Source organism: Heterocephalus glaber, unplaced genomic scaffold (assembly GCF_053883595.1).
Source record: "Heterocephalus glaber isolate CG9 unplaced genomic scaffold, H.glaber_assembly_v1.0 deba00001537, whole genome shotgun sequence".
Lineage (NCBI taxonomy): Eukaryota > Metazoa > Chordata > Mammalia > Rodentia > Bathyergidae > Heterocephalus > Heterocephalus glaber.
In genome coordinates, this window is record NW_028258332.1 from 3,253,103 (window position 1) to 3,278,009 (window position 24,907).

At 43.8% G+C, this 24,907-nt stretch overlaps 1 protein-coding gene across 1 annotated transcript in view; it reads left to right on the forward strand.

The window, feature by feature from the left end:
* Adamts16 (ADAM metallopeptidase with thrombospondin type 1 motif 16) overlaps positions 1–24,907 on the forward strand; it is a 135,923-nt gene that overhangs the window by 61,522 nt on the left and 49,494 nt on the right. Inside the window, 7 exon segments of the mRNA XM_004845263.3 lie at positions 4,845–4,998; positions 13,305–13,400; positions 19,624–19,772; positions 21,063–21,235; positions 21,964–22,094; positions 24,009–24,132; positions 24,503–24,747. Coding sequence (XP_004845320.2) covers positions 4,845–4,998; positions 13,305–13,400; positions 19,624–19,772; positions 21,063–21,235; positions 21,964–22,094; positions 24,009–24,132; positions 24,503–24,747 — 1,072 coding nt within the window.

Consider the following 24,907-nt stretch of genomic DNA (forward strand, 5'->3'; position numbering starts at 1 on the left):
CCCCAGGCAGCTGGGAGTCAGGGGAGCCTGAAGCCCTGCACCTCTTCTGATGCCGAGAAAGTGTTAGCAGGGAGAAGGCAGAGGTCGGAGGGCTGGCATGCCGACTGAGGTTGTCACACTCACCTCTGGGCAGACACTGGCTTCAGCAAAGAACTGACCTTTCCTGGGGGCCCCATCTTCCTAGTCAGAAAATGAAGGCATACGACTAATGATGTCTCAAACCCTTTCCCATTGTATGGGTCCGTTCATTACTTAGAGTGGAAAAGGATTCTGAAATGTTGTTGTGGCATTTCTGACCTTGGCTTATTGCTTTTGGTAGCGTTATGTTTGTTGTGGTACAGGACCTGTAGAGGAAGGCAAGGCGGAGAGCAGTAAGGACCTCTCTCATGTGAACACAGTAGCGCCACTCTGCCCTGTCGGGACACAGAGCCTGGTGGCACCCGGATGCCACCTGCCTCCTCTCCATGCTTCCCAGGCACCCGACATGGCACGCCATGGTTCGTTTAGCTGGCTTTCTAGCTTTTTGTGTTGGGAGTCATAAGTCACTTACTCTTTTGTGAGAATGAGATTCTTCCCCATTACCACATTTAAGTGTAGTGTTAGTTATACAGGAAGTGGTTCACCTGTGCCCTTGGTTGTAGACATTTGAGTTTCCGGTGTCTGGCTGTTAGAGGAGGGTGCAGTGAGTTCCCTTCTGGCCCATATATGTCCCTGAGAACAGGAGTGCCTTGTCAGGGTCCTCGGTACTGCAGGTCAGAGTCCGCAGCTTCAGTAGTGGCTGCTGAGCACCTGTGCAAAGCTGCTCACCCAGAGGCCTTTGTGAACATTCACATGGCTCCAATCCCCTGCAGCACCTGGTCTGGCCAGTGTTTGTCCCTGCAGTTATTCTGGCGTGTGTAGTGCCATACAAGGTGGTGGTCAGTGAGGTTGGAGACCTTTTCCTGTGTTAATACCCACGTGAGCAACCTCTTCAGTAAGTGTCCTTCACATCCCATGCCTTGCTAGCCTGAAAGCCTGTCTTTCTCTTATCTCTTCATGGATTACCTTACAAACCCTGAGTGTGAATCTTCGCAGTAATTTTGGAATATGTGTCGTAAATATTCTCTAAGTGACTTTCTGTTTTCACTTTTAATGGCGTATTTTGATAAACAGGCATTTTTTATGAAGTCTGACTTACCTGTATTTTTCCTTTATGGTTGATGCTTTTCTGTGTACTGCTGGTGAAAAAATATCTGTTTATTCCAAAGTCATAAATGCATTCTCCCACATAATCTCTCTCCTACAAGCTTCACTGCTTTGTTTACCAAATGTAGACAACTTCACTTTTTCTGTATGGCATGGAACAATGTCAAAATCTATTCTGCCCACGTGGGCATTGTGGTAGATGGTCTGAGAATGACTGCCATCATTATCCTTTTGGTATCATGCCTTTGTCGTTGCTCCGTTTCACACTTCCCTCAGAAATGATGAGAATTCCCATTGCTCTACATCCTCACTAGCGTTTGATGTTGTCAGTATTTTGGATTTTAGCCATTGTAGTACGTGTATAGTGGTCCTCAGTGATAATTCGTAATTCTCTAATGGCATATGATGTTGAGCATCTTTGTTCATGCAGATTGGTCATTTGAATATATTTTTAAGAAAGTGTCTACTCGGATCTTTTTTGGTTGGGTTGTCTGTTTTCCTGTTGAATTTTAAGTGTTATTGGTGTATTTTGAATAACAGCCCTTTATTGGATCTGTCTTTTGCAGGTATTTCCTCTCATCTGTGCCTTGTCCTCTCATTTTCTTGACAGTGTCTTTCAGAAACCACAGGTTTTTATTTTTAATGAAAGTTACCATACCAGTGATTTTTTTTCCTTGAGCGTTGAATCTAAAGTCTTTGCAATTCCCAAGATCACTTAGATTTTTTTCTAAGCTATTTTGTTAATATATTATGATTTTATATTTTACATTTAGATCAATGATCCATTCTGAGCTGAATTTTGTGAAAGGTTTAAGGTCTAGTTTCTTGTAGGAGTGTAGTTTTTCATTATATATTGAGGTTAAAGACCAACTTTTAGTTAAGTTTTCTGTATGGTGTAAGTTATGGATCACAGTTCTATTTTTAAGGTAGCCCAATATTTTCAGTTCCATTTAATGAAAAGTACAGACTTTCATTAGAATCAATTAAATTTATAACTTTGTCAAAAAAATTAATGACCATGTAGGGCTGATATATTTCTGGAATCCCTGTTCTGTTTTGTTGATCTATATGTCTATCCTTTTGCCAAAATGACTATAACTTTATAGTTGATCTTGAAATCAAGAAATGTGAACCCCATAATGTGCCTAGAATGTATAAAGATTCTTTTTTAGCACATAGATGTCTAGTTGTTCAGTAGTATTTGTTGAAAAGGCCGTCTTTTCTTCTTTCTATGGCCTCTACTGTCTTGTCATGGACCAGTGGACTATATTTGTGGGTCTAGCATTGAGCCCTCTGATCTCTCGAATTGATCTGATTCTATTCTTTAACCAGTATTCCATTTTCTTGGTTACTGTAACTTTACAGCAAGTCTTGAAGTTGAGTAGTATCAGTCATTGAACTTCATTTTTCTCCTTCAGTTTTGTGTGGATTATTTTGGATCTTTTGCCTTACATAGGAATTTTAGAATCAGTTTATATATCCACAGAATATCTTGCTTGAATTTTGGGATTGTATTGATTCTGTAAATCAAAGTGGGAGGAGATAACTTCTTGACCGCACTGAGTCTTCCTGTCCATGGACATGGACTATCTCATTTACCTAGTTCTTTGATTTTTTCTTTATCAAAGTTTTGTGTTTTTTCTCATAAAGGTCTCATGCAAATATTTTCCTACATTTACATCTATGTGTTTTATTTTGGGAGTGCTATCATAAATCATATTTTTTATACTCCAAATAGATTTCATTTTTTCGTTGCTCGTATATTGAACAACCATTGACTCTTTCATATTAACTTTTATTCCCTCCAACCTTGCTATAATTGCTTATTGGGTCCAGGAGTCTAGTGCTCATTCTTTTAAATTGTCTCCATAGATAACCATGCCATTTACAAACAGAGAGATTTACTTCATCCTTCTCTGTCTGTGTAACTTTTCTTTTCTTGTCTTGTTACATTAGCTGAGACTTCGCTATGCGTTGAAGTGACAGAAGGGGTAGCCTGAATTTGTTCCTAGTCTTAGTAGGAAAGCTTCATGTTTTCATCATTATTATGATTTTAGCTGGAGGTTTTCAGAGATGTTCTTTATCAACATGAGGAGGCTCCCCTTTATTCCTAGTTTGCTAAGAATAGGTGTAGGATTTTGGTGATACTTTTTCTGCGCTGTTTGATATGACCATGTGACTTTTCACCTTTAGTCACTTGATAAAATGGATTGCATTAATTTACATTTCAGTGTTGAAACAGCCCTGCATCCGTAGAATTGACCCCACTTGTTTATAGCATATGATTCATTTTATGTATTGTTAGATTTAATTTGCTAGTGTTTTTGGTGAAGACTTTTTGCATTTATGTTCATGAGAAAATATCAATCTGTAGTTTTCTTATAGCTTTTACTGCTTTTGTTATTACTTTAATGCTGACGTCATAGGATATGTTAGGATGTATGGCCTCTGCTTGCATTTTCTGGAAGATTTTGTAGAAAACTGGCATGATTGTTTTCCTTAAATGTTTGGTAGAGTTTATAGGGAATCCATCTTGGCCATTTGCTGATTTTTTGTGTACAGACTCCTTAGCTCCAAGGCAGTGAAATCTGGGAACACAGCTCTGGAGACTGAAGCCAGAGATTTCCTATGCAAGGTGGATAACCACGCACAGCCTTTTGGGGATGATCTGCCATTGTTTAATTTATTATGATTATAGATTTTTGGTTTTAAGGGATTTGGGGGGATGCTGAAATTGACAGGCAGGATTTAATAGCTACTTGAAAACACAAAAAATGTATATATCCTCCCCAAAATGCATAGATTATACCAAAAGTATCCTGGTAGTGAAAGGAACATTCCATCTCTGTAAAAAAATCGTTATTTGTTCATTAGCCACCTACTAGCCAACTTCAATGAGTTAAATTCCTTCTGGACTTGGGATCTAGTCAGAAATTGGGCTGAGTATAGACAGTCAATGGTGGGAACCTGGTGTCCTTGAAGATCTTGTGGAAGCTGTAAAGTATGGCGTAGATGTTCCCCAACCTGGAACAAAAGAAAGGAAGGCTAGAGGATGGAGATAAGGAGCAAAGGGAGAAGGAGGGAGGAAGGAAGAGAAGAAAGGAGGGAGAGAGGAAAAGAAGGAGAGAGGAGGGAAGGCAGGAAGACAGGAAGGAAGGAAAGGAAAAGGAAAGGGGGAAAGAAGGGGGAAAGAAGGGGGAAAGGGGGAAGGGGGGAAGGGGGGAAAGGGGGAAAGGGGGAAAGGGGTGGGGATTAGTTTTGGTCTTTGAGAAGTCTAATTATGTTTTGACTGTTACAATCCCCAGTTCCATTTTGTGATTATTTGCTGGAAAAGCTTGTAAAAGGTGTCAGTAATAGGGAACCTGTCATGTTGGACATCTGGTTGGGGTTATTCAGTTTCACTTTTCCCCATAATGCTGTATGAAGACCAAATCATCTTCTTAGAAAAGGTAAAATATATTATAAACAATTTCAGAAAAAAATGTGGCCCCTGTGTTTAAATATAATTAAGCTAAATGTTAAACTGGACTTCAGGTAAAAAATGTCCCTTCTTTCTCTGCGAGCCATATTGTGAAGTTGCACTAAAGGTAGAGGCACAGCTGATTGGCATCTTTGGGAGCGCTTTGAGCTGTCACTAGCAGGCATCTCCTCTCTTTCAGCACTGCCCAAGCCATATGCCTTGCCGACCAGCCGAAGCCTATGAAGGAGTACAAGTACCCCGAGAAGCTGCCAGGAGAGTTGTATGATGCAAACACACAGTGCAAGTGGCAGTTTGGAGAGAAAGCCAAGCTCTGCATGCTGGACTTTAAAAAGGCAAGTGAATGTTGGCAAATGCTCAGTGCAATATGATTCATAAAATCGTTTTATTTAGTGTAACTGACATTGATGTATTCTACAATTATTGGGTGCCTACCAAATGTCAGATCCTGTATGTGAGGGCTGGACCTATGTAACAGGAAACACATGTTTTTCTGGCAGAGAACATCATGGTAGATACTGCTGTGGGTATCAGCTTTCTTTTGAGAACTGACTTGGCCTGTTAGATCAGACCTTTCTTCCTGATTTATCACATGGGGCCCAGCAAAACTTTCAATCAGTGTAAGTTTTCAAATTAATACTCTGCATGTTTTTCAAATAGTATTAAGAAAATATAAGCATAATTTACTTTATTAGAAAACAGCTGCCTGTCTGGGGCTTTTGGTTATTAAATTCCCCAATAAGGTATTTATAGCATAGTTTCTCTACAAGCTGCTATCTACTGCATCAGCCTCAGGGACAGTGTCCCATGACCCCCTCCAGGTGATTTTCTATATAAACAGACTCATGTTCTCCTGCTGAACAGGGAGATCAGAGATTTAGAAATGGCTCTACTGAACCACAAGGAAAGCTACTCATAAATCAAATCAAAGTAACTAGTTTTGAGGTTTCTTTTATTCTACTTTATAATGAAATCAAACATAAGTAGACAAAAACCATATGTACAGTCTTCCAGAAAACCCCCAACATGGCAGAACATGCTGGGGATGCTCCCGACTTGGAGCCAGCGGGGTCACCTTCTTCCTTCTAAACTCAAGTGTTTCCCAGCAAAGATCGGACTGGGCCCTGTGCCAGCAGCGGTTCCATCTCTGCGGCTGGGAGATCTCCATGTGGACGGGGATGCGAACTCGGCCCAGAACCCCTGTGTTTTCCTGCTGTTGCTCTCTTTGTGAACAGAAGATACAAATTCTCTCAGATTTTGTTACTCGTGGGTCACTCTTGTGTTTGTTAAGGTAAAGGGGCCACAACTGGTGTGTTCTTTTAAAGCTGGAACATTCTAGATTGTAGCTCTGGTCTCCGGATTATTCTACTTTGTGTCCATAGACCATATCATTCATGGTATCCTAATGTCATTTAGAAAACACAGCCAACAAGTCAATTGCAGGATGTTTTTTCACTACTGAAGAAATATTTTCATGCCGTGAAATATATTCATCTGATGCATAAAATTTAAATTTTGGCAAACATGCACCTCTGTCACCAGCATCTCAGTGAAGAGGCAGCTTATTTCCACAAAGTCGTGGACACATGGGTGTGAATTCTGCAATGGTTAGAGTATTCCAGAAACACCTATTTTTTAGTTGGGGATCTTTCCTACATCCTCTGTATCCCCTGTGCTGCTTACCGCCTGTCTCGTGACTCTATAGAGGTGTGGGTTAAAATCTCCTGCGTGTTTCCATTTCTCCCTTTACTTCTCCTAGCTCTTGTTTTGTGCTTCTGAATCTCCATATGTGGGTGCACACATATTTGGGATTATTATGTCTTCCTGGCTCTTTTATCATTACAAAATTGTACTGGTCATGTTACATTTCTTGAATCCTATTTTACCTGATACAGCCACATCATATTTTATTTAGCAGTGTTATTTACATTTTTACTTTTAATCCTCTTCCTGTGGATTTATTTATATAAAATGTGTGTGTGTTGTAAGCATTCTTTTATTTCATGTTATTTTTCTGTTCAACAGAACAGTCTCTGACCTTCTAAAAGAATATTTAATCATTTTATATTTAATGTAATTACTGATGTGATGCAGTTAAATGTATCATTTTTCTATTTGTTTTGTTTCATTTCTTTGTTCATGTTTCTTGTTCTCTTCCTTCTTTTGAATTAAATTATTTGTTAAAAATTCTATTTTTAGGCTGGGGATTTAGCTCAGTGGTTCCGCTGCCTGCCTCACAAGCACAAGGACCCGAGTTCAATCCTCTGTACCAAAAAAAAAAATTTCTATTTTTACACTGTACTTGCTTTTTAGCTTTAGTGTACATAGTACTCCTTTTTACTTGCCCCAGAAATTACTACATTATCCTTAATTTCGTCTGTAAAATCAATATTTTATCACCTTGTGTGCAGTGCAAGATCCTTGCAACAAATACTCTGTGTGTCACTTCTGTACCTCGTGCTGTCATATCTTATTTCTGTGCATGTTAAAAGCCACATGATACAATAGTTTCTGTTTTAAATTTTTGCTTTTAGAAATAAGACCATCTTTATATTTCCCACATATTTATCATTTAATATTTGTGCTTCCCTATAAATTTCAGTTTCAAGATGATATCTTTTTCCTATGGCCCGAATAACTTCTCAAGTATTTCTTGTTGCATGTATCTGCTAGCCACGAGTTATTTCAAGTTTTTCTTTTTAACCAGAAAATGTAATTAATTTACTCTATGTTCTCAAGATTATTTTTGCTGGAATTATAAGCAGTGTTTTTCTTTATTCTTTTATATACTTGAGCAACAAGTTGAGCTCAGTTTTTTCTAGACAATTATTGCCAATAAAGGAATTGGTCGTATTTTTTATCTTCCCTCTGCCATTTCCAATCATGTTTTAGATAACTCAGTGAAATACACGTATAGGTTATTAGTTTCCAGTTGCAGAATTGCATCTGGCTTTATATTTCTCTTCTGAAATTCCTCCCTTGTTCATTTCTGTCCACTTTCTCCTGTTCTGTCTTGAACATATTTACAATGCATGACTTTGGAACAGATGTCTGTGTCACTGAGGTTACGCACCCTCTGGGCTCTGTCTTCCCCCCTGTGACCCCCGTGGTCTCTGCTTCCCTCTGCTCTGCGCGTAGTCTGCACCTCCCCTGTGGTCCTTGGCAGTGCCTGGGTTCGTCCTCTGCCCAGGGTGCTCCCTGCGGCCCTCAGCTGTGTGCCTCAGAGCCCTGACGGCTGCATCACTCCTTCTTCCAGCCCTGGGCGGCCGTGCTCCTCCCCTGGGTTGCATGGAGCTGCATCCTGTGCCATTAGTGGCTCCTCTCAGACAGGATGTGCAGGAGGCCTCAGCGCAGGCCTCTGGGCCTCCCCTGGCCCTGGTCCGAGGCCCACAGCCTCATGCGACCAGACGTCACTTCCCACCTCTGCACCCTCTGGACAGGAGCCTGCTGGGCCAACCTGACCCCACCCCAGCAGGATCTGTCTGCTCCAGGCCGGCAGGTAGGGGCACCCAGCCCGTGTCTTCCCTTCCAGGGTGTTGCCTCCCTTGCGGTGCTGCCCGTGTCAAAGGCCTGACATCGTCGGGCACATAATATTTCCATACTGCTTTGTAGATTGGGAAAGATTTTTGTTTATATTTTCAAAGTTTGTTAGCAGGTACTTACCGTGCTCAGTAGGGAAAACACCTTTTGAAATAGACTCTCAGCCCTTTGTATCTGCAGTTTGACATCCATAGACTCAACCACCTGTGGATAGAAAATATTTGGGGAAAGTTGCCTTGGTACTGATCATGAACCCAATTTTTTTCTTTATTATTCATTAGGCAATATAGTATGACAACCATTTCTTTAGCATTTACAGTGGATTGGATATTATAAGTACAATGGTACCTTGGTTCATGAACTTAATTCTTTCAATGATCCTGGTTGCGAACTGAATTGGACAAGAACTGAATTAAATTTCCCTATCAGGTCAATATTGAACCTGACCACTGAATTTGAATTAGGGTGCCTGCTTGGTTTATCAGCTTTTTTCTTCTCTTATAAATTGCTTTCTCCAGTGAAACTTTGACACCTTTTAGTCAGGATTAGCCAAAAAGCTTACGGAGGCTTTACCCTATAATTTTCCTGCCTGTCTATCTGTCCCCTTTCCCTACACTATGTATTTTCTTTTTCTATATTAATTTCTATTTCTATGGCCAGAATCTCCAATATAACAAATCCCAAAATCAGACACAATGTGGCAGGTGGAGATTCATTTTTCAGGTAGATTGAGATATCTCAGAACACTATGAATTTTTTTAAAACTTAATTATTGAAATTAACTCCTGCTGAAATTACTTTAAAAGGTGTATATTTTGTAGCGATGAACGGTAATGATCAGAAAGTTTTCCAAAGAGAGAATATAAAATGATAAATAACCAGCAAATTATGCAATGTCTGGCATAGTTTCTGGTGCATTAAAGCAGCTTGGTAGAACTTTGCTGGCCTGGGTGGAGATGGATGTATGATATTATAGTAAGGAATCACTCTCCCTTAAATACCTTATGATACAACACATAATACAAATGCATGTGAGTCCTTCTTTTGCATAAATGAACGTATCTTTGGTATATGTGCATGTGTGCTTACATTCTTGAGTATGAATTCTTGACAACAGCTTTCTTTGTCCACTGATGTATATTGATCAAAGCATCATATTGGGTGAAACATAGACAGTTACAATTCATTGCATATCCTACTGTAACATCATTCGCAACTACCTTCATAGTTCACACTTCTGGAGGGACCAGTGCAGACAGACAGAGGTGAGGCTGGTGGCACACTCTTCCCAAAGATGAAGCGCCCCGGTGTATTTCTGACAGGGTCATTGGGGTGTTGGTTTCATTTGAGGTCAGGTTTGTATGTTCAGCCTAACTAAATCAGTTTTACTGAAATTGGTCTCTGAAGCAAAACCCTTGAAGTATGGTGTACACTCCTGGTTGAGAGCTTTCACTTAAGATAGCATTCCTCTGCTACAAAGACAAAAGCTGAGCACGTGCTCTGTGTAGGTTTTGGCTTCCTTGCATCAAGTGAAGCGTTAAGTACCACAAACATTGTGTCTTTATTAAGTGCAGTTGTGATCCAGCCACATTGCTTGGTGGCCTGACCCTGGAGTCTGATATGTAAGTGGCCAAAATGACTTTGAAATTTGATCTCCTCCTATCCGGGTCTTGTTGTTCAGTTGACAGCTCCACCCACACCCAGTGAGTCTCACATTCCCCGCTGCCTGACTCAAGAATCACGATTTAATAGGATGCTTGCTCCAGAAACACTCTGAAGTTTCACTAAGCACACCATGAAATAAAGCTGTGATGGTTCAATACCACCACTGTGCATTATGTCCAGAAGTCGGGAGGTGAACTGAACCTTAGTAGAAGCTAAATGTTTAATTTCATTTTGTCATCTAACTTTTGAGACACTAGAGTCTGTATTGGGTGGCCCGGAACAGAGGGCTGTGTTCTTAAGGCAGGCGTTTATATCCATAGGTTGTCAAGGGTCTCAGGTGCTATTTGATGTGTTGAAAAACACTCGCTTGGATCATGTGCTGTGTCAGGTTCCTCCGGCTGTAAAATTTATTCCAGTCTGGAGGACTGGAATTGAGGACTGAACAGGTGCCAAGGCAAGGCTGAAAGCACAGGTGCCTGAGCCAGGCACAGACAAATTAGTGGGCCTCATGCTGCAGGGTGAGCCCTTAACCTGAGAGGTTTGGGTTTAGAAAAACTGGAAGCCACAGCCCGTAGATCTTCTACCCATATTTCTTTATTCTACATAGTGCTCCCGAAAACTGAAACGTGAAGATTAATCTGGAATTTCTCTGAGTGGCAGCCTGAATCCCACACTTCGGTCCTCTCCTGAGTCCTCTTGGACATCTGTTTATGATCGCAGTCTATGAATCATCGTTAACTTTATCACAATTCTGTTACTGCTTTGCTCAGAAACTACTATGTGTTCAGTTTGTCTGAAAGGCATTTAGGTGTCAACTGCGGTGGCAGATTCTGATGATAAAGTATATAAACTAAGTTAATTTGGTGAAGCACCATTTGCACTGTTTGTCCTGCATAGTCTCAGAAAGAGTCCAGAGAATTTGTGCTCCATCCCCCCCACGGTCACAGCGACCAGAGTGGAGCAGGATCACAGGCTGAGACCTGTGCCTGAGCCCGAATCTCCTCCAGCCTTGAAGAGAGAGGAGTGGTCTGGCACCTGCCTGAGCTGGGCACGTTACCTGTAGCCACTTCATTCAGCCCCGGGACGTGGAGGCATCTACAGAGACAGACAGGGTTCCCACCTCCCCTGACCCATTGGCCCTGCCCCATCCACACCAGTTCTGCCTCCACAGCTCAGATGCCCAAACCCTCTACTGGACCACTGTGGCCCTCTCCCAGCCACCCAGCATGCTGTAAGTGCCCTCTTTTTCATTCATTCATCCCTCATACATGTACACCCAGCATCCTGGGTCAATAGGTCAGCATCACACCCACCCCCAGGTCTCTGGGAGCCACCATTCAAGGGCAAGAATTCCTGCCCCAGCCCCTCCCAGGCCCCTGGTCTCCCTGCCCTCCACATTGTCACCCAGACACAGAACCTTGGCCCACTAGCTCCAGGTCCAAGGGAGCCCTGTTATTCTCTCAAGCTGCCCAGTGCCCAGGCATCTCCATGGAGAGCTGCAGACACCCAGGCTCCTGCTTGTATAGATTCCACTTCTAGATCTCAGAATATCTCTCTGGCCATGAACTGAGTCCCCGAACAGCCAGCTGATCCGTGCACCGAGGAGTGCTGCACAGAAACCTCAGCTGCAGTCCTTTGAGAGCAGCGCGGGACATCGCTCTGTGATGCGAGCCAAGCAGAGCACTGGTGCCCACGTGGGACATTAATCCCCGTGGTAGATGCACAGAAAAACAGATTTCACGGCACAGTGAGTGCAGCCATATGAGAGTTTATGAACAGCCCAGAATAAAAGCAATTAATATCAGAGTTTAACCACTGCAAGTTTGCTTGTTAAGATTCTAAGTTCCCAAAGGCTGGTTTATTAGTGAGGAAGACACAAACAGGAAAGATAGGAGGCTGTGTCTTTAGTTCATACCTTAATTTTTAAATGTACAGAGGGTAATGTGGTTTGGGAGGAGATTGAAAAATTGGTTTTGTGAAGGTAAAATTAAGATGGATTGTAAAAAATGAAACCCTTTGGGAGATGACTTGCACAAAAGACCCCATTTATTTAGATATACTTTTGAGTCAGGGTCTCGCCATGGAGCTCAGGCTGGCCTGGAGCTCACTGTGTAGCTTAGGCTGGCGTGAAACTCACGATCCTGCTACCTCAGCCTCCTGAGCGCTGGGGTCACAGCTGTGTACTTCCACACCTTGCTAGCAGACTTCCTTTTAACACCACTGAGATCAAGAATGAGACTGCAGTGCCGTCTTTGAAGCAGAACTATGTTGCTTCACTGCAGTACATTTTCTCTATAATACACATCACCACCCAGCAGTCATTAAATTTCTTGGAAAATAGTGCAGCATTGATTAAATATTCACCACTGTTGTGCAGATGGTTCGGAAAATGTTTTCATCATTCCCAACCAAAGCTACCGCCAGCATTCCTCAGGGGTCATCAGGCCCCAGGTGCAGACTTCTGGAGGTCACTAAGTGGCAGTGAAAGTAAACACGGGTCCCTCAACCTTGAGAGCCTTTGTAGTTTATCAGGCTCAGTCCTTGCTTTAGTCCCTGCCAGACCAGCCCTGGGGGCTTCCTCTGCACACACTCTTCATTCTTGAGTCCTCAATCACCATCCTTCGCCCTGGCTGAGATCACCCCCTTTCAGCCCAACAAACACCCCCGCTCAGGAGCTGCCTTGGGCTTCATTGCTCCCGTGACCCCTTTCTGCACACTCCAGGCAAAGCACTTTCTCCCCTTGCAGGCTCACCCTGCACCCTGTTTTGTTCCATCAGTGAACACTCTACAGGGCTTTGCAGCAAGTTCCCTTAAGGAGCCCATAAGGCCACACCCAGACTACAGGGCAGGTCCTACTCATAATGGAACCCCTTCCTTCACAAGATGTCTGCATGTTTTAAGTTTTCATCAAAGGTTCTGGGATGATGGATGGATGATGGATGGATGATGGATGGATGAAAGGATGGATGGATGGATGGATGAATAAATGGAAAGACGAATGTGTAGAGGGAGGGATAGAAGGATGAATGGATAGATGAATGATGGCTGAGTGAACCAACAAAGTCCTAATCATTTTTTCTTTAAACATTAAGGTTCAGACCTGGAGAGTTTAGTAGAAGGTAAAGTTGAAAACAGTAAAGTATAAAATGTTTAGTTGGATTTTCTCAATTTTATAGTTTTCCACAATGTTTAGATTAAACATATTCTATTTTTTAATTTAGAAAATTAATGTTAAATTTATGAAGAGTAAATATAAGTACAGTTTCAAGGATGAATTAAGTTGAAGTAAGTCTAGGACATAGGTCTTCCAGTTGCTCATCTCTCATGTGCATCTACCGCTTTCAGTTTATGTCAGTTTCTTTCCCTTGAACTTTCCATGATATTTTATTGTAGGTGCACGGCTCACTGCAACACTGATGAGCTTTTTCCCCATTAGGACATCTGCAAAGCCCTGTGGTGCCATCGGATGGGAAGAAAGTGTGAGACGAAGTTCATGCCAGCAGCAGAGGGCACCCTGTGTGGGCAGGACATGGTAAGAAGCCACTGCTGGGGGCAGCAGCCAGACAGCCCTTCAGGGCCTGTGATTGTGTCTCCTGGGGTTTACCTGGGATTCTGCACAGGTCTGGGCACACACTTGTTTGGTCACCCTGTCAAAGCACAGTCTTTGCTTCATATTGGTACTTGCTATCACTTTTGGGGGAACGTGATTGATGAGCGATCTGGAGTTAATAGATACAACAGTTAGGCAATAGACGGTGAGTGCACCTGTTTAGTGTGAGGCGGATTAAACCATTAGCCCTAATTGATCAGTAACATAGGCCAGCATTAGTGATGCTCGGGTCTCCAAGCATCCTCTTGAAGACCTGGCAGGAGACAGTTTTGACCTGTGGCTGCCCCAGTGAAAAGAGGCAGAACTATGTTAGCAGAAGAGAAGAAACATATAAGATAGAAAGTTGTTTGTGTTTTATTTTGCTTTGCAGTCTGAGAATTGAACCCAGGGCCTTTGCACTAAGCTATATCACTGGTACTTTTTTAGTTTTTATTTTGATACAGGGTCACTAAAGCACTCAGGTTGGGTTTCAAATTTACAGTCCTCTTGCCTCAACTTCCTGGAGTGCTGGGATTACAGGAGTGTGCCACCATGCTCAGCTACGATAGCAAATTCATTAGCAACCGGTAGAGGGTGACAACTTTGTCATTACAATTTAAGAATTATCTGGGCTGAGGAATATGGCTTAGTGGTAGAGCACTTGAAATTACCTTATCATGTAAGCGTAATATTGTTAATCCATTTGATTTAACCAGTGACCACATTGATATTTCTAGTTAGAATGCAAAAATTATTGATGAATATAGAAATGTAGTAGACTCAAAATACCACTGCAATTATTTTCAATTTTTACTCTGTGGCCTCTGTAGCAATACAACAACTATGAAAACAAATCTATAAATATATGTCTGTTCTACCATGTTTAAACGTCAAGTTATGCCACATCCTAAACATGTAAAGGTAACTGCAAACAGAGGCCTTTCCAGCATCACCAACACAGCCAAGGTGCAACTCGGGTTGAAGCACCCCCGCTGCGCCCGGAGGAAGTGCAGGGGCCCAGGGGACCTTCCCTTCCTGCACCCAGCCCACGGGGTGAGATTGATAATTAGATTCTTCTAGGGATGTAGGCAGCTGCAGTTCAATTAATCTATTATAAAAGGTGACAAAAATGCTTTCAGTTTCTTGAAGGAGAAAACGTGTATGATGGGGTAGGCAGCGTGGGATTCTGCTTGCTGGAGGACATCGGGCATTTACCCGCACAGCGAGGGTGGGAAGCCCTGGCTGCCCTGGCCTCCGTGTTCTTGCTCAAGTGCTTTTCTTTTTCTTAGGGCTATCGGTGTGATGCTCCCACAGAGCACTCCACAGGTTCTTGTTACATTTCATTCAACCTGAAAGTACCATTGCATTGACTTTCCGTAGTACTTGAAATTATTTTCCCTTACCGTTTAGACCTCATTCTTCCCTTTGCATTTGGAAGACTGCAGTCCGTCAGGAGGCGGGAACCCAAGCCCTGGCTGGAAGTGGCCGCACACTCCGCAGGAGCTCTCTCACCACCCTCCCCTTCGCACTTGTATGTTTCATGTGTCGCTGTGCACTTGTATGTGGGAAGCTGGTCCACCTAAAGGCGTCAGCAAACCTTCCTGTCTCTGTGGGCCCCGCAGTGCTGCCTTTGCCTTGCAGGGCCCCTGCTGCCCCGCTGCTGCTGCCACTTGAGCAAGATTCAGTTTATGTTTTAGGGCCAAACTTGATCCTCATGGTGGCACTCTGAGGGGACCCTGTCAGTTTCCACTGTTTGTGTGTGTGTGCTCCCCTGTGCCACTGGGCTTGTGTACGGAGTGACAGCTGTCAGCAGTGATCGCACCAGACACAGATGTGTCCACGTGATGTCCTCCTGAGGAAGTGCCCTCTGTCATGAAGCACACTGTCCCTCAATGGAATCGACAGTGGTGACCAAAACCACACGGCTCTCCTCAAAAGGAGATCTCATGGTGCACAGTGGACACCTTTCTGAGATGGCCAGGTGGCGCCTGAAAACATGAGCACAGCCAGCCCTGACTGCACTTTTCCTGCACACACACAACCCTGCGATACAGCACTACAGGAGATTAACTGCAACAAGTGATGGTGTGAAGCAGAACAGCTATCACAATACACCAAAATGAAGGCTCTGTGAGTGTGGCCTCTCTGAGATGCAGTCAACCCTCAGACCGCATCATCAGTTGGTTCCAGAACTCGAGAGGACTGCAAGGACTGATGGGTACTGAACAACACGTTTTCCGGAAGAAACAAGTAATGAGAAATTCTTTTGGAAAGTTCCCCAGAGCCTTCATCTTAGCCTTTTCCTAGGCCAGTGGAAGTCTCATAGTGCTCAGAAGTGTCCTCACCTTCCTGTGATCCAAGATGATCACTTACAATGCACAGAGCACCAGAGAGTGACAAGAAATCAGGGGTGTACTGTTCCCAAGCTCCCTGAGACCCATGCAGGCACCTGGCACTGGGACAGCTATCCTTGTCAAAGTGTGACGTGCAGGATGGGACAAATTCTGAAGCTCGTGGTGCCAAGGTAGAGCTGTGCATCACTGTCGCGTGCTCAGCCTTCTTCCGGTGATAATGGAAGGTGGTACAGCACCTTCAGGTGACAAAGATGCTGTTTCACAGTCCAGGATATCCATATCCACAGCCAAAATGGTGAGAACATGAGGAACGAGGCCAGTGGTCCAGGTAGGCTGTGCTTCACCCCAGGAGAGCAGGAGCAGACAGGAAGGTGCAGGGTTTCATCCTGCTGTGCAGAATGATGCCTTTTAAAACTCATGAATTGTTTCCATAATTTTCTATTTCATATTCTCAGTCTGAGGTTGACCTCAGGAAACAAAGACTTCAAGCATCGAATGCAAAAGCAGGAAGGCAAAAGTTCTGTGGCAGGTCCTGTCATTTATCAGAGACAAGGAAGCTAAAAGCAAAGCCACAGATGTGGGAACTGCTGCTTTTGAGTGCAGGGGTCTATGCCTAACCTGACTCTGCACACATCTGTGCTCTGTCTGAAGCTGCATCCAGAATTGTGTGTGTGCATACATCTGTGCATGGGCACATGCCTGTGTGGACACGTACCTAAGTATCATCCCTTAACCCCCCTTGGGAGAAGATAAGAGTGCTTTTGATTCAAATTCTCTGAAAGTTTTTTAAAATTATTTTTAAAGTAAAAAAGTTAAACTCAGGCAGGAATAGCAAAAGATTCATGTCCAAGAAAATTAATTGCAGCTATGATTATCCAAGCAAAGGACTGAAAATGATACAAATGTCCATCAAGAAAAAAATTGGCTCATAAAAATGAAACACTTGGTAGAGTATTATACAATTATAAAAAAGGAAGCAGGAAGATATCCACAGCCTTTTTGAAAAGATCTGCAGAACATAGCATCAAATGGAAAAGCAGAATGGGAAAATCTTTGTGTACTTTGCTGTCATTTATCAAACAAAAGGAAATACTGAGCTATATAACCATTTTCTTATATGTTAAAAAATAAAGTGATAAGCCAGGTATGACAGCACACACCTGTAATCCTGGCATAGTGGGAGGTTGAGGCAGGAGGAATTTAAGTTCAAACCCAGACTGGGAAACTTATCAGTTCAGGGAGACTTTGTCTCAAAAACAAGTCTTAGAGCTATAGCTCAGTGTGAAGGTCCTGAGTTCAACCTCCAGTACTGGAAATGAGTAGATAAAAGGATAAACTACATATGTTGAAAATTCACATAAACATTCTGGGTTACTTTTAATTTTGTTAAAGTAATTCCTATCTAAATCAAAATGTAGTAACTTAACCTAAAGATGTATCAAGTTGTTCCCACCCTGGATCTGAGTTTGCCTGATGCAGAAACTCAGGGGACACAGAGCCATGTTTGGAGATGCCCTGGAGATGCAGCCAGCAAGATCCGGAGTGTGAGAGACTCTACCAGACAAACAAGTAAACTGACAAGAAAGGGAAAATCGAGAGAAAGAGTAGACATTGAGAGACATTGAAGAGCCATCAGCTAATTCAACAAACATCTCATTTCAGATGAGAAAAACAAGTGAGGCAAGTGGAATTCTGAACCCTGGACATTTCATGATATTGTGGAATTACTGTAAATTTCTAGATATGATAATGAATTGTCTCTATCTTTTTGAAATCCTTAATTTTGGGGCTGAACAGTGAAGTTTTAAAGAACTGGTATAAAGTCTGGGATTCAGGGTTGGGGAGAGAAGGGTGAGATGTCATTGCACTTGGAGACCTGGTGAAGTAGGGTGCTTGTTTCAAGGAGCTCCTAGATTATTGTGTGCATCTTTGAAATTTCCCACTAAAAAGTGTTTTTTTAAAAATCCCAGAGTGGTGGTGCACTCCTGTGATCCCAGCACTCTGGGAGGACAAGGCAGAAGGAATGCAAGTTTGACCCCAGCCCAGGCAACTTAGTGACTTACCAAAACCTGTCTCAAAGAATAAAGAGCTGGAGTTGTAGCTTAGTGCAGAGGCCCTCAATTCAGTTCCCAGCACCACAAAACAAAGGCAAAAACAAATAGTGACGCTATTACAATGTCACTGTCCTTTTTGCACGTGTGAGCTTTGCCAGGTTATGACATCACATGGATGGCAGCATCATGACCCACAGTGAGACTGCCCACAAATGCCAGGCAAAAACAGACTAAAAATCACTTCCTGAATACCATGCACACACTTACTTTCAAGACAGGCCTGCTGCCTTCTGCCTGCCTATCTCCATTCAGGAAATCCAGGCCTTCTCTGCATCTGCAAACCAAGACAGCTTCTCCTGGAACTGTTTGGTGAGTTATCTAACTTGTGGACTCTTGCTTTTCTATTGGCTGCCTCCTGTGTTGGAAAGCCACAACCAAATTTCTAGTAACACAATGAAACAAAGAACAATGACAGTCACCACACTCCTGCCTTCTGCCTCCTCCCTCCAGGCCTCGTCCACAGTGAGCACCCAGCCTCACTCCCGCTCCGCTCTAGCTTCCGAGGTGTGTGGGTCAGCATGGAGCTCAGAGGACCTCGGGACTTTAGTCTGTCACCTGTGGTGAGGGCGGGGGAGATGGAAAAGGGACACTTTCCCTTTTCTTTGCCTTTTTATCTCTTTTTTCTTTTTTTGTTTATACTTCTTGCTTTTATTCTTGCTTATAGAGAGGAATAAAAGAATTAAATTAATGAGGGTTTCAAAACTGCTTGTCTCGTGGTTCAATTTTTCTTCCTTAAATAATCTTGCACAGAACCATTTGAAACTGCCATTTCTGCATGGCAGCAGTGGACAGACACCAGTGGCTTGTCCAGTTTTAATGGAGGTGCTCATCCTTCATGGTAACAGTGCCATTTTCCCCTTATGCAAGTAACAGCTTTCCCTCCAGCACAGAGCTGCTGGCTCTAACCTCAGGCAGCCAGGATGGGCATCCTCCATCTGTCCCGCAGCAGGAGCCTGGCCTGCTGAGCTCCTGGCAGGTGCCGTCACACCACAGTGGGCCCAGTGCCCCAGGCAGAGGCACAGTCGGTGCCAGCATTGGTGTGAGGGAGGTCGAGGCCTCACTCGCGTGGATTTCCGCAAGAATGAAAATCACTGAGTGCATCTTCCAAGGAAGGAGAGTTGAACCCACTGCAGCCCTGGGGGATGGACAGAGTTCCACACAGCCTGACCTATCTCTGTGGAAACTGCTGCCACCTTGCTTGTGCCCTCCATGACCTTTACCAGCTCCGAGCTGTTCCAGGGAGAACGCACCAAGCACCGGGCAGCAAAGCCAAGCGCTGAGCTTGGGCCTGCAGCTGGATTCCCCACCTGAGACTCGCTCTGCTGGGAGCCTTCGCCTGTGACAAAGCTCAGGAGAGAAAAATTACATTCCGTTCCTGGAGCTCAGATGTTTGAAGTGGCTTTTCTAATCTCCTCTAGGAGGTGATCAGAATATATAATGCATGTTTGAGTTTTTAAAATCTATTACCGTAAAAGATGAATTTTTAAAATTTAAACGTTTACCATATGTTTGGATCACCCCTCATCTATGTGAATTTGGAAAGACAAAAGAAGCAGCATTAAAGGCAGTTCCATCGGGTGCCTCTTGAGGGTGAGTGTGAATGTGAGCCTGGTGTGCAGCTCTCCACTGCAGCCGTGGTGAGATACCTACTTGCTGTCCATTGCACATGCAGACTTTCGTTTATTTTTCCATGTTTAGTGGTGCCGCGGAGGACAGTGTGTGAAATATGGGGATGAAGGCCCTGAGCCCACACATGGCCGCTGGTCAGACTGGTCCCCATGGTCCGCCTGCTCCAGGACCTGCGGGGGAGGAGTGTCGCACAGGGACCGCCTCTGCTCCAATCCCAGGTACCTGTGCCTGTCCTCGCCACATTCTCATTAGCTCTGCACTTACACCATGCCATGTGAAACATGAAGAAGGAGGGCATTTGATTCCAGCACTTCTTTGATCTCTTTAATGTACAAGGTGTGATCCAAACCACCATGGCAAATGCCAAGTGCCGTCCAAAGAAAGAAAAGGCAGACTGGTAAAAACATGACCGTGTGGCCCTATCCACGTGACTCACCAGACCTGGCACCATGTGACTCTGGCTCCTCCCCAAAGTCTAAATGACCATGAAAGGGTAATATTTTTAATTGATTCAAGATATCAAGGTAGCCACAATAGTGCAACGAAAGACACTCCTGAAAGAGGACTTCCAGAATTGCTTCAGAAAGTGGCAAGGATGATGGGATGAGTGTGTTGGAAGTGAGGGAGAGGATTTTTAGAGGAATTGTAATCATTTTTCTTAAACTTTAAAGATGCACCGTATATTTTGATCACACCGTGTATAACTTCCTGACCCCTGCAAAAAATAACCAACCCATATTTAGTGATATTCAGGAAGTGGATTTTAACTGTACGTATTTGAAATACTAAGGGTCTGCCAACTCACTAGAAGAGGGTATAGAACACAGGTGCACAGAAATCAGTGAGATCAATCCTTTCATGGAAAAACAAAACCAAAAGTTTCAGTTTTTCATGCAGTACATTCAGTTTTCCATTGGGCTTCAGTCAGAGGACAAGGTGGTGCCAGACAGTCACCCACAGGGCCAGAGGTGGGGCTTCTCATGCCCCCGGGCTGAAACCTAAGAGTCCTTCCTGGTGCTCCCCACACAGCTGCCTGGCTCCACCTGTCCACCAGGTGCCCTCACCCAGGGTGGCTCCAGGTACTGTTTAACTTAGTCCTGATGTCCTGGCCTTGTCACAGGAAGGCTGGCAATGCAGAGAAATTGTGTCATGTTCACATGGGGAAGTCTCAGTCCCTCCTGCCAAGTATGCATTCTGTTTTTTGTTGTGCTTTTTGTTTTGTTTTGTTTGTTTATTTTGAGACAAGTCTCTCTATATATAGTTTAAGGTGGCCTTGAGCTCACTATATAGCTCAGGCTGGCCTCAGACTCATGATCCTCCTGCCTCAGCCTCCCAAATTCTGAGATAACAGATATGTGACACCACACCCACTTCCAAGGGCACTTCCTTAACTGCCCCCGTTTAGTAAATTGAAGCCCCTGCCCCATCTCCCCTGTACATGTCAGTCCCCAGGAGGAACACAGTAGCACTGAACTCTGAGGTTGCTAACTACAAAACCTACATTTCAGACCATCCCACGGAGGGAAGTTCTGTGAGGGCTCCACGCGTACCCTGAAACTTTGCAACAGCCAGAAGTGTCCCCAGGACAGTGTGGACTTCCGCGCTGCCCAGTGTGCTGAGTACAACAGCAAGAGGTTCCGCGGGTGGCACTACAAGTGGAAACCGTACACACAGGTGGAAGGTAAATCTCCTGCCCTGCTTCCTAGTGCTACCCTGCAGTCTGCCGTCTTTGCTTATTAAAGAATTGTGATGGGTAATGCAATGTTCAGGTAGACCAGTTGTCCTAGCTCTGGGTGGTCACTGTCACACACTGCTTTGGGAGTGAGTTTGATCTGGCCCTGCTACACTGCCCTGGCATCTTGTCTTCCCTTGACCAGTGCATGGTCAGAAGTCCCCAGGCCAAGCAGAGAGCAGGGGCATAATATGAGTGATTTTGTCTAAAAGTCATTTCTTTATCAGTTGTTTAAAAATTGCATGTATTTCATCAACTGCATGAAGAAATTTAGTGATGATGTTGATTCTTTTATTACATTCTATTTGTAAGAATTTTGCATATTGATACAAAACTACAATGTCCTTTTGCTTTTGTACAAAAGAGCACTGAAATGTAGTAAAGCATTAATGTTGTAAGGAAGCCAACAAATATTTATTGAATGCCTACTATGTGCCAACCATTATGTAATGGACAAAGATCAGTAAGGAACACAAGAGTAAAAATTAAGAGCAAAGCATTAAGAAATAATAAAAACAAATGTAAGGAGGAAACCACTGAAAAATGTCTTTGCAGTGTTTTATTTTGTGGGAATTATTTTATGGGGAAAATAGAAAATCTATCTAAAATTCAGAGCAAAAATGGTCTGAGCTTAAGTATCTTTCTTATTTGTGTTTGTGTGTGTATTTCTTTTTAAGATCAGGACTTATGCAAACTCTACTGTATCGCAGAAGGATATGATTTCTTCTTTTCTTTGTCAAATAAAGTGAAAGATGGGACTCCATGCTCGGAGGATAGCCGTAATGTTTGTATAGATGGGATATGTGAGGTAATAATGATCACTTCTTCATTCAACAAATGTCTCCGGATGGTCTCCTTTGCGCCAGGCACCCTGTAGGGCTAGAAAGACCTGATACATAAGAGGAGCCCTTCCCTGCAGTCACAGGCAGAGGGGGAGAAGCTCAAAGCACACACACTGGTGGCACTGCCTTATTGCAATGTGTGGGCCAGAGCTACTGCTGTGGATCTGGGACATTTGAGGGCACCTGGGAGCAAGAAGCATGCACATCTGAGCTAGATTTGTGAGGCTGGCTTGAAAGAGGGGTGCCGGGGAAGTAGAGAGGGCAGCATGGTACCTGAAAGCCTGGGCTGGTAGGAGCTGATTCCGTCACAGCAAAAATGGAAAGTGGGCAGGACTGGGGAGGGATAACTGAGGTCCTGCCACTGCCACCACTGCCAGAGGAAGAGTTGAGACTCCTGTCCTTGTGCCCATGGAGAGCAGGGATGTGGTTAGGGACAGTGGAGCCACAGGATTAGGGTGCACTTTCTGGGCATTCAGTAGAGGCATGGACAGCAGGAAGCCTGGGAACCTCTTTGCAGCAGTCACCATACAGTGGCTTCCTCAATAGCTCAGCTCAGCGTGCCACAAGGGAGGGTGGGGCAGGAGGTGAGCATGTGGGAGAAAGACGGCAAGCATTGGTGGCCAGGGGAGCAATGAGGAGCTTGTCACCCTTCATGAGGACAAGGGGTGGAGAGAATTCTGTGGTAAACAAAGTAAAGCTGCCACCAGATCAGACACACTGCAGGGAACAGCTAGTTTCTCCATGCAGAAGTGGGTTGGCAATGCTCATGTCCTGCAAAGTCCAAAGCTCAGGTCCAGTTCTGGGTTCCTCTGTGTGACCTTGTGACCCTGTGCTATCCACCAGGTCCCTAGCATGACCTTGATAGATGCACAGAGGTCACATGAGATGGTCCATAAGACCTTTTCCTGCTTCAAAATACTCACAGTTCCCTGATTATCTGTGGATTCGTTAAATATCTTATTATTTTGGATGCCCACTACAAACACTTAAATGTCAGATACCTACAGTGACACAGTCCCTTATTTATAACTCTGAAATCCAAAGGCTGAAGAAAAAGAATCCAAAACTCTATGAAAGAGTTTTGGGACCTGAACTTGCTCAGTGCCAAAATGTGCCCCAAACTGATGTGTGACTATCAGTGGGTTTTCTTTATCCCACTCGGCATAAATATGTACACATTTTGCTCTAGAAACATGAACTTGCTAATTACGGTGTGGCCAGGGTCCTCTTGGGATTCTCATACCCACCAGATGTGCATGACTCTTTTACCTTTCTAAAAGTCATACATCTTTATCTGGTCCCAAGAATTTCGAGGAAAGGACTGTAGGCTGGTTATTTTGTTTCTGAATGGATTTTTCCTTTTTATTAAATATAGAGCCTATTCTGTTTAGTAGAGAATATATAAACAAGGATCACAGAAATTATAAAGAGCTCCCTGAGTGCAATCACATTGCCTCTTCTGATTTAGGAAGAGTCTCCACTTCTGTACCATTGCCCCAGGCAGCTAGAGCACAGTGACACATCAGCGGACCCTGTGTGGATACAGTGCTTGCCACTGTACCACACTGCTTATGTCAGTGTGAAATTTACCAACATCTCCAACATGGCAACCCATGGGTTTAATTTATGCCTCCAGATATTGCAGTTGGACAGCAGCATTGTACAGCGCAGGCTGTGTTTCATATTTAAAGTTTTGTGAAGAGTATAATGATAGTCTCGCTGTGCACATATTGGGTATCCAATAAATATTTGTTCATTACCCCACGTTGGGGAAATTTTCAGTGATAGTGGGGAGGAGGCCTCCTGCATGAGATTAGTCACATTATTTCCTGTGTTGTCCTTTCTTTCATGAATGACTTGTGACCTCATGGGTCCTCCAGAGAGTTGGCTGTGACAATATCCTTGGATCTGATGCTGCTGAGGACTCCTGCGGGGTGTGCAAGGGAAATAACTCAAACTGCATGACTCACAGGGGTGTCTACAGTAAGCACCACCACACCAACCGTGAGTATTTCAGAGCTGTCTGCAGGGCTCAGGCTGGGATGGTTTGATCTCCAGCTTCTCAGGGGGAGGAGCTGGAGGAGAGGGTAAACGTCAGCTACTCAGACAGTGTAGACCATCCCTGTCTCTTTTCTGCTGCAGGAACCCCTTGGTTCTCTAGTCTTTGGTTTGGACCGGAAGTGGTTGTTGGCTTATTAGAAAGTGGAAATCATCAGAGCTCTGCTCTAGTTGATAAAAATAAGTCATATTTGATTGAACATAACTGATTGCCCAAATAGATCTACCACCTCTTCCAAACATGAATTACTAAGCTTTGGTTATGGAGAAGCTCAGTTAAATGAAATTCCATATTTCTTCCATTTCTTTTATCCAGAGTATTATCACATGATCACCATTCCTCCTGGAGCCCGGAGCATTCACATCTATGAGATGAACGTATCTACCTCTTACATTTCTGTGCGCAGTGTCCTCAAAAGGTACTACCTGAATGGACACTGGATCGTGGACTGGCCAGGACGATACAAGTTTTCAGGCACTGCCTTTGACTACAGACGGTCATATAAGGAGCCAGAGAGCTTAACCTCTGCTGGACCAACCAACGAAACACTCATCGTGGAGGTAGGGCTCAGCTTCTTGGTTTGGGGCTTGGGTTTGGTGGTCTTCAGTGTTTTGTGGGTTTGTGCCTCTTGGCCTAATTGCAAGCATGCAGAAAAGTATATAGAGTTACCAAAAATAAGAGTAGTCCACCTGTGAGCTGAAGTAGGCAATAGACTAGTTT